Raw genomic sequence first — 13,056 nt, forward strand, 5'->3', positions numbered from 1 at the left:
ACATTTTTCATCCTTTAATTGGACAAGAATATTTTTTTTCCTCAGTTGGCAATACTGATTATATTTATACTTAAGGTGCAGTTATAACAATTAGGGCCTGTGTGCAATGTTTAACCTTAATCTTCTGCAGATTTAATCAATAACAGCAAAAACGTTGAAATGCTTTTATAGAACGATGTTGTTGTTGTTTTTTTTTCAACTTTAAAGGATTAATCAGTGAAAAAAAGCGTACATTAAAATATGCATTTAATTATAAAAACAAAGATATTATGCTAGAATGAAAACCCATACGGGAGCAATTCACTTGAGCAACAAGCAAATCGTAAATGTGTTCTAACAACTGCAGAAAAAAGTAGCTTTGTGTTTGTGCTGCCATGCGTGCACAACAAAAGTGACAAGGGGCCCACAAAGTTCTGAATGAAATTCTTGTATTTAATGGAGTGGCACTGTTCCCACTTGTATGGAAAACAACAACAACAACTAAAAAGTAAGATAACAGCGCAGATATCTTGGTTTTGCAGGTTTTGTGGATGCACGTAAAGTTTTTGATGTTAAAGTTGCAGTTCATATATATTTTTTTTGTATGGTGATTGTATTAGAATTCCGTTGTTTTGTTTTTTGATTGCAGATTTCAGTCACACTTGACCAAGGTTGTGAGAGTGAATGTGTGTACTTTTGCTTAAATTACAAAGGCAATCACTTTGGAAAATGTGTCAGAACATTACGCAAAATAAAGTCACATATAGTGCTGTAGAGCGCACTCTGCAGGAAGGCAGTGCACTGCAACAGGCAGCGAGCTCAGCAGTCTACACGGGTGCCCTGCATGTAAATTGTTCTAACTGTTGTTTCACACAGTTCAAATATGAACTTTTCAAAGCACGATGGGCCATTCAGCCTGAAGTCACAGGCCCACGTTCCTTCAACTCTTCCCATAGTGAAGTCACCTCCATCACTTGGTTCCCTCCTCATGTGCTGTGTTTCTGCGTTATTCATTTTGCTCAAACATTGCCACTTGGAGAAAGCAGCAAGGGAGAGCAAAACATTGCTTCCGTTTCCTAACATTTCCCTCAGCGCCAGAAACAATTTTGTTGGTTTTCCTTTCAGAAACATTGAGGCTGAAAGGTTTCACCCCAAATGCAATTGGTGTAACTGTGTCTGTTTGTTTGGTTGCCACGATGCATGTTTTGCCCATGAATACCCATTTGATCTGTTTTCATTATGGAATAATTTTCCTCGCTCTCATCTCCCTCCCCCTCCAGGTATGACTGTGGCCCCTGCTTTTCGCAACGCTGTCATTCTTCACTTCCTTCTTGCTCCGCTCGAGAAAGAGTTATGACCGCCTTCAGGGGCATCTGGACTCAGGAGTTCTGGCGCTGTGTTGGAGCCGAGTTTCTCTCCATGATGCTTTTTGTCCTTCTGAGTCTCGGTGCAACCATAAACTGGACTTCAATTGAAAAGGATCCCCACCCCCCCAACCTGGTGCAGATCTCGCTTGCCTTTGGACTGAGCATTGCCACCATGGTGCAGTGCTTCGGCCACATAAGCGGCGCTCACGTTAACCCGGCCGTCACAGCAGCAATGGTTGCCACCAGGAAGCTCAGCCTGGCCAAAGGAGTCTTCTACCTCTTGGCCCAATGTGGGGGAGCGACAGTGGGCGCAGCCCTCCTCTTGGGTTTTACCCCTTCCTCTGTGAAGGGCGCCCTGGGAGTCACTACGGTTTGTCAATATACATTGATTTTTCATTCATTTTGAAGGTTAAGCGTGTAGTATTTGGATATTTTGAGAGGAAACAGTGACATCAAGTGTTTACATTTTAGATTGCAGCCCTCTTTCCCTCGTCTTTCCTCTCTTGAGTTTGCCAGTGAGCTACGGCGGCCTGCGCACACAAACCTGGATACCTCATCCAATTTGCTTTTTGTTTATTTTATTTTTTATTTAGTTGAGGATGCGAGCGTTTGCCTTACATATCCTTAAATGCAGGCTTCCTTAGAAATATGGCGGTTCAAGATGGCAGCTAACTGAGAGCAAGACCCTTGTTCCATGTATATTACTACACATACATATGAGAACCATTTTATGGGTAGCAAAACCAAATGAATTTTATTGTACTGCGAGTATACACTTTTATTAATGTTTTGTGGGCAATATGTTAAGCTTTTACCAATACAAAAACAGAAATCGAGCCAAATTCTATACACGGGAACTTTAATTGTTCATTTCACTGCTATCGAAGATTTAAAAATATTTCAATATCGTTTTAAATTCGAATAAAAAGTGAGTGCAGCCCATCTTTTCTTCTAGCGTGTGTAGATGGGGCCCCGAGTTTGTTAGTTTGGGTAATCAAACGCAAAAAAAAAAGCAACCTCAGCCTTAGCATATATGCAATTACAATTAAGTAACCTTAGTGAGAGTTAAGAAGCCTGTTTTATGAATAATAATAAAAAAGAATTGTAGCAATCACCCATTCAACCCACAATTCCTGATATTAAACAGATATAGTGTACATCTAACCTCAACTAATAAAACCTACTAAGAGGCCAACTTCAAAATAAAAGTATTTCTTTTACTTAATTCTGAAGCAGTGTCCTTGTTGTCACACCTACTTCAAACAACAGTCTTTTTTGAAAGTCAACTCACTGTCCAACACTTGAATCAGGATGCACACACATTCAAAAAACCGATCCAGAAGGGTGTTTAAAGCTGGGCTCACTAACCTTTTTGAACCTGAGAACTATTCACATGAAGTCATATAAAGGGCAACCAGTTTGCTATACTCTGCTGAAGTAACACGTTTTCTCAGTTAGCTTTTAGTTATATATTACTATTATTATCAATTACAATGATCTATGTGAAGACACTCATCACTTTAATGAGTCGTCGATAATTATCAACGAGTTAACAAGCTTTGATAAAACTGAATTTTAGATGCAGTTCAACGAGTTGTGCTATTTTTAGAACAGCACTGTGGGGGACTCATGTGGTCCTCGGGGGCTACCTGGTGCCCACGGCCACCGTGTTGGTGACCCCTGGTCTAACACAACGGTTTGCTGGCCTGCACCGCTGCTTGGGGGTGCGTTGTGACCAACACAGCGGTCCCGTAACGCCCAAAGGAACGTAAAAAAAAAAAAAAAAAATGACAGTGGGTCAGTACCTTAATGTTGTTCGTCCAGCAGGCGGCGTGGCAGGAGCAGCGGAACATGCTCACAAGTTTCGTTTCCGGCGAGTCACGTCCCTCGTAGCAAGTCCGTCGAAACTCGAGGAACTGCTGGCTTTGCTAACGGCAGCTGCCGTTCGCTTCCCGCCATCCACCGCTGCAGCTTCCCCGTTCGCAGGGCTCACAACAACAAGTGGACCCTGGGAAATGCTGCTAGCAAAACGCCGTGCAGACGTTTTAGCCGACAACTTCCTTTTGTACAGTCCTCGTGGAATTCCTTGCTGTAATCCAAGTTAGATGACGCACTGTCGCTGTTAATCTACGCGGCGTCAACACGGTCCCTCACTCCTCATTAGCTCACCTGTGTGTATCCCGACAGCTTCTTCTTCTTCTTCTTCTTCTTCTTCTTCTTCTTCTTCTTCTTATGCGTTTCACACACATACACCAATTATTCACAAGCTGTGTGCTCAAAAAGATACTGGAAATACGTCTTAACATAAAGATACTTTTACAAATGAAATAAACAGGAAGTTTTAACCTTCTTAACACTTTTAAACCATGAGTTTGCTGTACAGTGATAAGCATATACATGCACATGGGAACACGTTAACCCATTTTATCCTATCCATCTATCCAGACCCCCGTGACCCTGAGCTAGGGAATAAGCAATTATAGAAGATGAATGAATGAATGAAAATGTAGTCATGGGATAGCAACCCTTTGTGTTTCACCTGCAACTTTAAAAAAAAAAAAAAAAAGAAAAAAGAAAAAAAAGAAATATAATCACTCCTTCCTAAGTGAACAAAAAAAAAAAAGAAATGAGTGTTATTGAGTTTCTAGTCTTTCAGGATATAGTGGAATTGTGTTTGGCTTTGCTGAGCTGTGCAAGGCCTCGTGCTCACTGGCCTTATTGTCCATGAGTATCTATTTATACTGTCCAAGCTGTGTTGACGTTGAGTGTGCATGTTTAATATGACACAAGAAGATGACACATCAGAATAATACAAGGACTTGGCAGGCATTTTCTCGCCAACTGTAATCTGTCTGTCTGTCTTCAACACAGGTTAATGCGAGTATATCAGTCGGGAGCGCCCTCGCTGTGGAACTCTTCATCACCTTTCAGCTCGTCTTCACCGTGTTTGCCACGTGTGACCCAAACCGCCACGACCTGAAGGGATCAGCTGCGTTAGCGATTGGCCTGTCCGTGTGTGTAGGCCACCTTTTCGCTGTAGGTGTCCTGGGTTTGTGACTCCTTCCCCGTGAAACTATTGTGTATTTGAACAAAAAGAGAGAGAGGGGATGGGGGTGGGGGGTGAGAGACAGAGCTCTTTATTGAAATTACTCTCAAAAAATTAAAGAAAAACGCACAAATGCACGAATATTTGAGACAAGATTAATAGTTACCTTTGGCCTCTACAGGTCACTATATGTACAGAAGTACTTCTACAAGTTGAATATTTATACAAGTTTTTCTTTTCCTGATATGAGTATACATTATTTTTGGATGATGGGCGTATCCAATGAGAGTTTCTGCACTGTTCAGTGCAGGGCTTTAGTACCCAAGCACTACAGGGAGACTGTCAACATATTTGGGTTGGTTATTTTGCTGCAGAGGTCAGATAACTGAAATGAGAAAAACAGGATGGGACGGTTAATATTTTTGTGAAAACAGGAGGAAGGGTGAGGCGACAGAGTGCACCGAGCTTACAGATGACAGTGGAGCATTTGCTCAGAGTTTTTGTAGACGTCAGTGACATGTTCAAAAACTGATTTAACTCTTTTCCACAGTGGGAAAGAAAAAAAAATAGCTCTGGCTTATGACTTGGTAAAGGCACAAGTCCGTGATGTCACTCTCCTCCGAGGTGGTTTGAAGCAAAAAAAAAAATGCTGCACCTGTGATTTTGAAAATGTCCTGCTGCACATTATTTTGGTTCTGAATTTGTTGAACATTTTTTTACACGTCTTCTTGCCACTGATTGCTCACTCAGATTCCCTACACTGGAGCCAGCATGAACCCGGCCCGATCCTTTGGCCCAGCCATTGTGACATGGAGCTGGGAGAACCACTGGGTATGTGCTCATTACTGTCACTTAACACAGAATATGTAAGTTGTGACACGATTCAGCGGTGGCGTGGTGACACTCTGTTACTTTTGTGTGTCGTTGCGCGTATCTTCTCCGTGCTTTGATGCCATCTCTAACTTTCTTCTGTGGGTTTTGATCTGAGAAGATCTACCAGTCTCGTCTCCTTGGCAAGGCTTTGATATTCTCTCAGCTTCTTTTCTTTTGTTTCAACAGACAGAGCTTTCTTGTTTCGCGCACATTTCAAATTAATCTCGGCAAAACTTTTTTTTTTTAGTTTTACTTCAGCGTGTGTTCTCTCGTATGATCTTGCTATTCCTAAAGAGCGTTCAAAATAGAAGCTTCTTCACTTGGACTAGATGACACTTTTGGTGCCTTCATTAAATCAGTCATCCTTTTTTTTGTCATATCTTCCATACATCATTATACACGTATACAAATGTTCTTTTCCATGTGTTTTTCTTCGTCCTTTCCTTTAAAGAAATAGTTGCAAGCAGCATGCACTTCACATCATTTGTACGCTGTAGTTGAATAAAATATTAAGGCAGGGTTAGAAAAGAGGGCTGATGCACCTCTGACTGCAACAAACAACTAAAATCGAAATTGCACCGCATGATAATAAGCACAAGCAGATGGAAAATAGCATTCATCCCTGTTTCCTGTGTGATAGGTGTACTGGGTGGGTCCCTCTCTGGGTGCCACTCTGGCAGCAGCCCTGTACGAGTACCTGTTCTGTCCAGATCCACAGAAGAAGAAGAAGAAACGCTACTCCGATGTCTTCATCAGGACCGCCTTTGCTACGGCCAAACAGCGTCAGGACTCGGTCACGGCACAGGAGCCTCTCTTCACTGCCATGGGCCTAGATAGAGCCGAGGGGAAGGAGCGAGGGCAGGAGAAAGAGGTCTCAGAGGAGGTTTTGTCCTCCGTGTGACTAAAGGTGAGCAGTGAAGCTGCTGATCTCGTTTGAAGACAGACCTCCTCTGGTAGTCTGGCACTGGAAGAGCTTACAAATTAGAGAAGAGGAACATGTGTTAGTAGAAGAATGCAATAAGGAGAAGATTTAGTGAGCCGGCCTTTAACAAGCATGATAGAGCAGGATGGTTTGCTCAAAAAAAACTTTGCGAATTGCGAATTGCGAAACACGCAAATGTTTCTCTTCCAGCAGTCGGAAGAGAAACATTTCTTCTGCTTCCTCCTTGAATGTATTATTGGTTAGGGTTAAACGGAAACAGCAGCCACCCAGCAACCAAGCTGTGCGTTAGATTTCAAATGTTCTCACTTACCAACAGCAGGTGACAAAATGTGTATGCGAGTCATCACACAAACCTTCCAATAAGAAGATGTGGAGGTAAACAATCGTGTGATGCAGCTGAGTGCGGTCATCTCATTGCCTTCACGGCGCCGAAGTTTTCCCGCGAAATCAATGCATGAATATGTGAGATGGAACAATTCTGTGGCGATGGTGAGGCGGCTGCTCTTAACATTTGCATAATGCTGCTGTCTATTATGATTTATGGTTCTCCCCCTGCAGTGGGAATAGATGCACGTATTCTATAGGGAAAGTGGTGACTCCACAGTTTAAGCAGTCACTCACAGAGACAAAAGCATAAGCGTCTTCTTTAGGTTTTATAGATCCTTGTAATTAAAAAGATCTTTTAATTCAAATGTATCCTGATAGCGTGTTGTTGTTGTTGTTGTTTTAATGTATTAGCAGAGGTAACAATACATATCCAGATTGATCCAGCTGTTTTAGTGTTTTGTAAAATCCTGAGAGAAAATGAATGGGAAACAATCATTGGCTCTTTTTTTTTTTACTGAATTGTGGAAAAAGCAATAGATTTTGTCTTTCCAAAATGAAACTTGTTTCTTGGTTGCGTTCTGAAAACACTTTAGACGAGGGAAAACAAGAGATTTTAATCTTTGTCAAATTGGTAGTGGATGCTCCAGTGGTGTTGTTTTATCTGGGGTACAGCTTCACATCACACGCCCTCTCTATCTGTTGATTTCCAGCCTTTCCATCCTTGTGTTGCCTCACTGCCCTTATAAATACGAGCAACTCACTTACCCTCTTTTCTTGAAAAGAGATTGCAAAACTGCAAAACAAGGTTTTGCTCAAGGTGACCCCTGTGTATTTATCCAGTATAATTTCAGCATTACATGAGCATGTCTGGCTGCTTGCTAATTTGACATTCACACTGTTGCAGATACTTACACTGTCACTTGACATTTTCCTTACTCGTAAGTGGGCGTTTGTTGCTTCACATACAAGACTAAAAAAAGAAATGATAGAAGGTGGGGCTGCAAAGCCTCTTTTTTCAGTCTACATTCAGTCCTCAGCTGTTCTCTCAAGCACTGAAAACATTTTCCTGTAGCCACTTTAAAGGTTAAGTGTGTGATATTAAAATATTTTGAAGAAGAAACAGTGACATCAAGTGGTTACATTGTAGATTGCAGCATCTTTCATAGCCAGTGAACTGCGGTGGCCTGAGCACCCAAACCTGGATACCTCGTCCAACTTCTTCTTCTGTCCCCTAAACTAAAGTGTGACCATGTTTTTATGTCAGTGTTATGTTTAGAAATGAGCAGTTCCACTGTAAACTTTGAATGACACCACTTTGTTCAGTGTGTGGTTCTGTTTCATCTTACGTTTTTCAGTAATTAAATTTTTGAACAACAGTTTGTATCGTTGTACTGCCATATTTTTCTCAACTGTAAAGATTTCAATAAAGCATTCTATTCATATTCCAAAGGAACTGCTCATTTAATCTTTGTATCTATCTGAAGTAGCACAGAGGAGCACAGTTGAGATAAGCAAACATTCTGTTTGCAATGTACCTGAACAGCACAACCCAGTTGCGTACTAGCTCAAGAAGGTTGCTGGGAGTTGAACCCAGGACCCTGGGTCTTGTGAACCCTGTTTACAAGACAGGCGCTTTGACCACTTGCATTTCAGTACTTTGAACACATGTCTGCATTTTAACTCCATCTTTATGTGCCATTGTGTATTTGATGTTGATGGAAAGTAAAACGATAAATATTGTTCCCTAAACCCATATTCCCCAATAAACCCGGGCCGCGGCGGTGAGAGCGCCGAATCCTGACCACGAGACCACCAGGGATGTGCTGCAACTGCTTTTTCCGATTGGATGTCTGACGTGATCTTTGGCCCCATCAGAAAAAGTGTTTAAAAGGAACCTAAGTGTCCAATTAGCTCAGATGTTTAGAGCGTGGTGCTAATAACGCACACCACCTCTACAGTGTATTTCTTACGTTATGAAATGATCAGATTTGAGAAGTCAGTGAATGAGAAAATTCCAGTTTTTCAAAGGGCCCACATGCGGGAGTGTATTTTTTTCCAAATTTCTTATTGAATCAATAGTTGCAGAGTGAGACACTATGCTTGAATGACAGATTATTTTGTACATTTGTGCTGGAACAGCCCAATTGCATACTAGCTCAAGAAGGTACTGCTGGGAGTTGAACCCAGGATCTCCTGTTTACTAGACAGGCACTTTGACCAACTAAGCCACAGCACCTTACATTTGAACTGTTTGAACACTTCTGCATTTTATCTTCATCTTTACGTGCCATTGTGTATTTGATGTTGATAGAAAGACAAAAGAGATTGTTCCCTGATGGGGAGTCGAACCCGGGCCGCGGCGGTGAAAGCGCCAAATTCTGACCACTATACCACCAGGGTTGTGCTGCTACTGCTTTTTTCAATTGGACCTCTGACATTTGACCGTTGGCCCACGAAAGACATCACGTTATTAAATCCCACTGACGACAGATGGCAAGACACCGGTTTGTCTCTCTCGATATAGGTTGCAAATGCGAGACTGTCCTTTTCTCCAAATTTCTCAATGAATCAAAAGTTGTACTGGTGTAAAGTTGCATAGTGAGACACAGTTATGGGAAGCAAGCATTCTGTTTATAATATAGCAGCATGCGTGTAAGGTACCTTGACAGTTGTCCTGCCACAGCCCAATTGCGTACCAGCTCAACAAGGTGCTGCTGGGAGTTGAACCCAGGATCTCCTGTTTACGAGACAGGCGCATCGACCACTAAGCCACAGCACCTGTGCTTCACAGTTTTTAAAATGACAGCTTTCCCTGTACTCATGCTTTTGATTTGGTCAACATAGAAAGATGTGAAGGCGCTGAAATTTTTTCTACATGTTCCAAAAGGCACTGCTGGGATTTGAACCCAGGATCTCCTGTTTCAACCTCCTGTGGCCAACTAAGCCACAGCACCTTGCATTTCAGCACTTTGAACACAAGTCTTCTTTTTAACTTCATCTTTACGTGCCATTGTGTATTTGATGTTGATGGAAAGTAAGACGAAAAATATTGTTCCCTGACCGGGAATCGAACCCAGGCCGAACCCGGGCCGAATCCTGACCACTAGACCACCAGGGATGTTCTGTTATTGCTTTTTGCAATTGGACCTTTGACAAATGACCACATTAAATCCCACTGACGACAGATGGCAAGACACCGGTTTGTCTCTCTCGATATATGGCCCACATGCGAGACTGTGCTTTTCTCCAAGAATCAAAAGTTGTACTGGTGTAAAGTTGCATAGTCAGACACAGTTCAGGTCAGCAAGCATTCTGTTTATAATATAGCAGCATGTATATTGACAGTTGTGCTGGCACAGCCCAGTTGCTTACTAACTCAAGAAGGTGCTGCTGGGATTTGAACCCAGGATCTCCTGTTTACTAGACAGGCGCTTTGACCAACTAAGCCACAGCACCTGAACTTCGAAATGTCTGAACACTTCTGCATTTTATCTCCATCTTCACGTGCCATCGTGTATTTGATGTTGATAGAAAGACAAAAGAGATTGTTCCCTGACCGGGAATCGAACCCGGGCCGCGGCGGTGAAAGCGCCGAATCCTGACCACTAGACCACCAGGGATGTGCTCTACTGCTTTTTTCAATTGGACCTCTGACATTTGACCGTTGGCCAACGTAAAACATGACTATATTAAATCCCACTGACTACGGATGGAAAGATTCCAGTTTGTCTCTCTCGATATAGGGCCCACATGCGGGAATGTGTTTTTCTCTAAATATCTAATTGAATTAAAAGGTCTATTGGTGTAATGTCGCACTGTCAGACGCAGTTGAGATAAGCAAGGATTCTGTTTACAATATGGAAGAGCAGCATAGACATTTGTGATGGCACTGTCCAGTTGCGTACTAGCTTAAGAAGGTGCTGCTGGGAGTTGAACACAGGATCTCCTGTTTACAAGACCACTAAGCCACAGCACCTGTGCTTCACACAGTTTCAAATAATTCTCGACCAATTTGAATTATTGAGCACACCAAAAACTTCTTGGTGATGAAGGATATACAGGGATGGAGTCCTCAAAGGTTCATGGGGAGGGTGTTTTGCTTCTTGGCCACTTGTCACCAACAGCACCAATGAAGTTCCCCAGAATTATTCTTTTTATTTGGTCAAACAAAAGAGATGTGAAAGCCCTGACGATTTTCTAAAACCGTTAGATTTTTCTACATGTTCCATAAGGCGCTGCTGGGATTTGAACTAAGGATGTCCAGCTTCAAAAAACGCAATCCTCATGACCATTGTGTGGAACAAACCCCAAAACATGAAATCCAAAGAAGTACATAAATTGTCTGTTTCTGTTTGCTTGCACTGATCAAAAATGAGAAAAATGGGTTTAAAAGAAAACAACGTGGCCGCTTAGCTCAGCTCTTTAGAGCGTGGTGCTAATAACGCCAAGGTCATGGGTTCAAGCCCCATACTGGCCAGATGTCCTTTTTCAAACACACCTTCTCTGTTTCTTTACTTTCAAAAGGCTCAGATTTGAGACCTCAGAGAAAAAGAAACTCACAGTCGCACAGTTCGTCACTCGAAAAACAACAACCGTCCGTTGACAGCTTTGTAATCAAATCGTTGTATTATATTCTGGAAGAGACTAGCCCAGCTTTCATCATATCACAACTGAGAGGAAATAATTATGCAGTAATTACCAGCTGTCCAGACACAATCATCAGGAATGAAACTGATGCCTCTTTTCTTGCATTGGCCAGGAATCGAACCCGGGATAAGATTGAGGGTTCGAGTCCCTTCGTGGTTGTTTCTTTGAGCTGATATTTTGGATACAGACAGAAATGTATTTGACTTCTACTACATCCTGTAAACTTATGACAAAACCTGGGATTTAAATGAGCGCTACAAAAGTGTGTCTCTACACTGCAACATCCAATAAAACACATGAGCCAACACGTAGTTTTTCAAACAATGTGTGAATTGGCTTGGAGAGAGTCATGGTTGCCAGTGTTTTCTCAATGTCCTCAAGCCCAAAAAGCACAATCCTCATGACCAGTCTGTGGAACAAACCCCAAAACATATGAAAACCAAAGAAGAACATAAATTATCTGTTTTCTTTCTGTTTGCTTGCATTGATAAAAAAAAAAAAAAAACTGAAAAAAGGGTTTAAAAGGAACCAAAGTGGCCGGTTAGCTCAGATGGTTAGAGCGTGGTGCTAATAACGCCAAGGTCATGGGTTCAAGCCCCATACTGGCCAGAGGCTCTGCTTCAGACCCACCTCCTCTATTTCTTACCTTTTAAAATGATCAGATTTAAGAAGTTGGTGAATAAGAAGGTTCCAGTTCTTCCACAGTTTTTGCCACTCAACAAACTACAAATGTACTGATTTTACATTGACAGCTTTTCAAATACATCTTCGTAGTTTATTTTTGAAGAGACAAGCGCTGCGTTTATCAAATATTACAACTGTGATTAAATAATTACATAGTAATAAAACAGTCAACTCTCTTGCATTGGCCAGGAATTGAACCCGGGTCTCCTGCGTGGGAGGCAGGAATTCTACCACTGAACCACCAATGCTTACAAATACCTCAGGTTGATCACCTGGCATGAGTCTGGGACCACAGCTATGCCATTGAGAATCTCAGGCACTCCCTTCTGACTTAGTTGTGCCATAATGTAGTTTGAGCTGGTCAGTTTGTGGTCTTTCGCCAGCCGTGTGGCCTAGTAGACAAGGCGTCTGACTTCGGATCAGAAGATTGAGGGTTCGAGTCCCTTCGTGGTTGTTTCTTTCAGCTTGTGTTTTCGATAAAGAGAGAAATGTATTTGACTTCTACTGCATCCTGTAAACTTATGACAACACCTGGGATTTAAATGAGAGTGGAAATAGGAGGGCATCAACTGTTGCTTCTTGTCTTTATCCCACTCACAACAAGAGTTTTATTTTATTCCTCATGTAGCTCTACAAAAGTGTGTCTCTACACTGCAACATCCAATAAAACACATAAGTCATGACATAGTTCCTCAAACAATGTGTGAATGGGCTCGGAGAGTCATGGCTGCCAGTGTTTTCTCATTGTCCTCCAGCTCAAAAAGCGCAATCCTCATGACCAGTGTGTGGAACAAACTCCAAAACATATGAAAACAGAGAAGTACATAAAATAGTTCTCTTTCTTTTTGCTTTCACGGATCAGAAATGAGAGAAAAGGGGGTTCAAAGTCACCAATGTGGCTGGTTAGCTCAGATGGTTAGAGTGTGGTGCTAATAACGCCAAGGTCATGGGTTCAAGCCCCATACTGGCCAGAAACCTTGTTTCAAACACACCTCATCTATTTCTTACCTTTTAAAATGATCAGATTTGAGTAGTCAGTGAAGAAGAAAGTTCTAGTTTTTCTCCAGTTTTTTTATAGGGCCCACATTGCAGGACTGTCTTTTTTTTTCCAAATTTCTCATTGAATCAAAACAATTTTTTGGTGTATCTGTTTACAATATGACAGATCATGTCAGACACTTGTCCTGGCA

At 41.9% G+C, this 13,056-nt stretch overlaps 1 protein-coding gene and 9 non-coding genes across 10 annotated transcripts; 5 read left to right on the forward strand and 5 right to left on the reverse strand.

Annotated features, from left to right (window-relative positions):
• Positions 1 to 1,103: 1,103 nt before the first annotated feature.
• LOC142900683 (aquaporin-4-like) lies at positions 1,104 to 6,320 on the forward strand. The gene is made up of 4 exons (XM_076045101.1): positions 1,104 to 1,716; positions 4,218 to 4,382; positions 5,143 to 5,223; positions 5,906 to 6,320. The coding sequence occupies exons 1-4, from the start codon at positions 1,333 to 1,335 to the stop codon at positions 6,164 to 6,166; spliced, it is 891 nt and encodes a 296-aa protein (XP_075901216.1). The 5' UTR covers positions 1,104 to 1,332; the 3' UTR covers positions 6,167 to 6,320.
• A 2,377-nt stretch (positions 6,321 to 8,697) lies between these two features.
• On the reverse strand, positions 8,698 to 8,771 carry trnat-agu (transfer RNA threonine (anticodon AGU)). The gene has a single exon. It is a non-coding gene; the product is annotated as a tRNA-Thr (tRNA).
• A 470-nt stretch (positions 8,772 to 9,241) lies between these two features.
• Positions 9,242 to 9,314, reverse strand: trnat-cgu (transfer RNA threonine (anticodon CGU)). The gene has a single exon. It is a non-coding gene; the product is annotated as a tRNA-Thr (tRNA).
• Positions 9,315 to 9,917: 603 nt separating this feature from the next.
• On the reverse strand, positions 9,918 to 9,991 carry trnat-agu (transfer RNA threonine (anticodon AGU)). The gene has a single exon. It is a non-coding gene; the product is annotated as a tRNA-Thr (tRNA).
• A 92-nt stretch (positions 9,992 to 10,083) lies between these two features.
• Positions 10,084 to 10,155, reverse strand: trnae-uuc (transfer RNA glutamic acid (anticodon UUC)). The gene has a single exon. It is a non-coding gene; the product is annotated as a tRNA-Glu (tRNA).
• Positions 10,156 to 10,938: 783 nt separating this feature from the next.
• trnai-aau (transfer RNA isoleucine (anticodon AAU)) lies at positions 10,939 to 11,012 on the forward strand. Its single transcript has one exon. It is a non-coding gene; the product is annotated as a tRNA-Ile (tRNA).
• Positions 11,013 to 11,717: 705 nt separating this feature from the next.
• Positions 11,718 to 11,791, forward strand: trnai-aau (transfer RNA isoleucine (anticodon AAU)). The gene has a single exon. It is a non-coding gene; the product is annotated as a tRNA-Ile (tRNA).
• Positions 11,792 to 12,043: 252 nt separating this feature from the next.
• Positions 12,044 to 12,114, reverse strand: trnag-ccc (transfer RNA glycine (anticodon CCC)). The gene has a single exon. It is a non-coding gene; the product is annotated as a tRNA-Gly (tRNA).
• Positions 12,115 to 12,247: 133 nt separating this feature from the next.
• Positions 12,248 to 12,320, forward strand: trnar-ucg (transfer RNA arginine (anticodon UCG)). Its single transcript has one exon. It is a non-coding gene; the product is annotated as a tRNA-Arg (tRNA).
• Positions 12,321 to 12,763: 443 nt separating this feature from the next.
• On the forward strand, positions 12,764 to 12,837 carry trnai-aau (transfer RNA isoleucine (anticodon AAU)). The gene has a single exon. It is a non-coding gene; the product is annotated as a tRNA-Ile (tRNA).
• Positions 12,838 to 13,056: the final 219 nt, after the last annotated feature.

This window comes from Nelusetta ayraudi, unplaced genomic scaffold (genome assembly GCF_046127955.1).
Source record: "Nelusetta ayraudi isolate G7.1 ecotype Tasmania unplaced genomic scaffold, CSIRO-AGI_Nayr_v1 ptg000084l, whole genome shotgun sequence".
Lineage (NCBI taxonomy): Eukaryota > Metazoa > Chordata > Actinopteri > Tetraodontiformes > Monacanthidae > Nelusetta > Nelusetta ayraudi.